At 40.4% G+C, this 3,117-nt stretch overlaps 2 protein-coding genes across 2 annotated transcripts; both read left to right on the top strand.

Moving 5' to 3' along the window:
* The first annotated feature begins 918 nt into the window (after positions 1-918).
* Positions 919-2,100, top strand: LOC147497736 (uncharacterized). Its single transcript, XM_086562990.1, has one exon. It carries the CDS (start codon positions 919-921, stop codon positions 2,098-2,100), a length of 1,182 nt encoding a protein of 393 aa, XP_086419116.1.
* A 182-nt stretch (positions 2,101-2,282) lies between these two features.
* On the top strand, positions 2,283-2,753 carry LOC147497735 (secreted RxLR effector protein 78-like). Its single transcript, XM_086562989.1, has one exon. It carries the CDS (start codon positions 2,283-2,285, stop codon positions 2,751-2,753), a length of 471 nt encoding a protein of 156 aa, XP_086419115.1.
* The last annotated feature ends 364 nt before the right edge of the window (positions 2,754-3,117 follow it).

Genomic DNA, 3,117 nt, shown 5'->3' with positions numbered 1-3,117 from the left:
ATGAGGGATGGGAATCTCCGGGTAAAAAACATAGATCAGAGCTCGAAGTAGAGTGCAAGGGGAAGGAAGTTCGGGGGGACGAGGAACAAATAGAACAAACACATCAAGGGGTGAGATTCAAGAGATGCAAAAGGGAAGTCACTGCGATGGTAGTAATGCCGGAGATAAAGCACAAGTAGAGAAAGGAAAGGAAAATCAGAAAAAAGATGGTAAAAGACAAGAGATGCTTACAGAAGGGAAAGAGCATCAAGAAGAAAGACATGAGGATGAGGATAACAGAACTGAGGAAAGAACGAAGCAAGGTGTGGGGAATGAGGGAAAAGAAGGTGATAAGAGGGCAGAGAAAGAAACGGACACAACCATCAGAGGGAAATCACTGGGGACAGAAGCGAGAGGAGTACATATGATCGGTAATGGAGATAACCGATTCAAGAACCTAACTGAAAACAGCAGCACAAGTACAATACTGAGAAAGGAAATGGGGAAAATACCGAAACAAGTAGAGCGGCCACCACAGAAGAGCAGTAAAGAGGGGGAGCAAAACAGAAAAGTACAAATGAGCAGTAAGGCCAAAGAAGTACCAATAACGACTCTCCTCACTAAGGCACATCTGGGTGGACAAAAAAGGAAGGTCTGAAGGGGGGAATCTGATCCCTTGAACACTAGCAAAAAATCTTTATGACAAGAATCGGTTGCTGGAATATGAGGGGATTCAATCAAGGGTTCAAACATTACGAAGTGAAAGAGCTGATAAGGAAGTTTGAGCTAAGTATTCTGGGGTTATTAGAAACAAGAGTTAAGGAAGGGAATATGGTACAAATACTGAACAAGGTGTGTAATGGATGGCAATGCGAACATAATTACAGTAGTGATGATCTGGGAAGAGTATGGCTGTGTTGGAATACACAGGATTGCGAAATGGTGCTGATACTCAAGGATAGGCAGAGCATCACAATGGAGTGTACTATGAATAATGGAAAGAAATTCTTGATAACAATGGTGTATGCGTCAAATTATATGATCAGCAGGAGAACATTATGGAATGATCTAGTCAATATGTCGGACACGACACTACCATGGATTGTATTAGGGGACTTTAACTCAGTACTCAAACCTCAAGAAAGAGTAGGTGGATCAGAAACAAGAACTATACACTTTCAAGACTTGCTTGATTGTGTTACAATGGCTGGGTTGGTTGATATGAGATATAAAGGGCATCTTTTCACCTGGAGCAATAAGCAAGACAATAGAGCTTTGAGAAAATTAGATAGGGTGTTAGTGAATGCGGAATGGGTGAGCGAATTTGGGGATACACAAGCTGAATTCTTGAATCAAGGAGCTACATCAGACCATACACCTATGGTGGTTTACCCCTTAACACAGAGGAACTATAAGAAGAAGAGTTTTCGATTTTTCAACTGTTGGATTAAAGAAACAGGGTTTGTGGAAACAGTAGAGAGGGCTTGGGCAATCGAAGTGGTAGGGAATCCTATGTATACCTTCATGAGAAGACTTAAAAATGTAAAGCTGGAACTGATACGGTGGAATAGAGAAGAAGTGGGGCAGATACAAACTAGAGCAGAGGTAACAAAGAAAGAAATGAATGTGGTACAGACTAAACTACAAGTGGATCCAATAAATCAGAATCTCATCAAGGAAGAAAGGATAGCCATCAGGGAATATGTGAAGGCAGCAAAAACAGAAGAATCTTTTTACAAACAGAAATCGAGGGATCAAGTTATAATTCTGGGGGATGATAATACGGAGTATTTCTTTAAGTCTGTTAAGACAAGGAGAAGCACAAACAGAATTACATGTTTGAAAGATGCACAAGGTAAGGTATTAGAGGATCTGAATGAGATTGGAGATGAATGTGTTAACTATTACAAACTGCTGTTTAGCCCAGAGGATTTACAAATGGTAAGCTTTGCGGAGTTTGAAGGAATGCAACCAAGGGAAACACTAAGACAAGAGGAAAAAGATCAGATGCAAGAACAGATCTCGAGGGATGAGATAGTAGAAGTCTTAGCAGATATAGATAATGACAAAGCACCGGGAATGGAAGTTCTCTATTTTTCAAGGCTTGCTGGAGGATTATAGGCGATGATTTTGTAAAAGCAATAAGGAACTTCTTTAACTCAGGAAAAATGCTTAATGAGGTAAATGCTACATGTATTACCCTAATTCCTAAAGTTCAATGCCCTAATACTCTCGGAGAGTACAGACCTATTGCATGTTGCACAGTTATATACAAATGCATTACGAAGATTATAACTAGAAGGATGAAGGAGTTCATGCCTAGATTGGTGACACATAACCAATCTGCTTTTATAGCTGGAAGAAGCATACAGGATAACATATTGTTGTCACATGAGTTGGTGCACAACTATCACAGAGAATCTCACCCTCCAAGATGTATGGCGAAGATTGATCTAAAAAAAGCATATGACTGTGTGAGATGGGAAGCAGTAATATTTGCGTTAAAGAGAATTGGGGTACCGGACAGGTTCATCAATTGGGTTAAAGTATGCATGGAAACAGTCACATACTCAATGATGTTAAATGGGTCTCCATATGGGTATTTCAAAAGTACAAGAGGGATAAGACAAGGAGACCCAATGTCACCGTATCTATTTGTACTGGTTATGGATCTTTTCACTGATCTTATGATGAGAAGTGTTGCGGATGGGAGGTACAAGTTACATATTAAATGTTATGATCCGGTTATAACTCATATCTCATTTGCGAGATGACCTACTTGCATTCATGAAAGGTGAAGTGGACCTGACTAGGTGTCTAAGCCAAAATCTCCAGAAGTTCAAGCAATGTGCAGGACTAGAGGTAAACATAAACAAGAGTCAAGTATACTTCTCCGGAATGGACCAAGCTCAATGTAATGCTATCCAAGATGCATTACAATTTCCTGTGGGAACTCTGCCAGTGAAGTATCTGGGGCTGCCATTGATCACAACAAGACTGAGAGCTTCAGATTGCATGTCGTTGTATGAAAGAGTAGAGAAAAGAATACAGAGCTGGAAAGGAAAGTCACTCTCTTATGCAGGGAGGCTACAACTTGTGAAAGCAGTACTAAACAACGTGAGTATATACTGGACTGCC

This window comes from Coptis chinensis, chromosome 5 (assembly GCF_015680905.1).
Source record: "Coptis chinensis isolate HL-2020 chromosome 5, ASM1568090v1, whole genome shotgun sequence".
NCBI lineage: Eukaryota > Viridiplantae > Streptophyta > Magnoliopsida > Ranunculales > Ranunculaceae > Coptis > Coptis chinensis.
This window is presented reverse-complemented; position numbering and strand designations above follow the sequence as displayed.

Coding starts and splice junctions, on each gene's coding strand:
- LOC147497736 (XM_086562990.1), top strand. CDS start 919: ATGGTGCTGATACTCAAGGATAGGCAGAGCATCACAATGGAGTGTACT.
- LOC147497735 (XM_086562989.1), top strand. CDS start 2,283: ATGAAGGAGTTCATGCCTAGATTGGTGACACATAACCAATCTGCTTTT.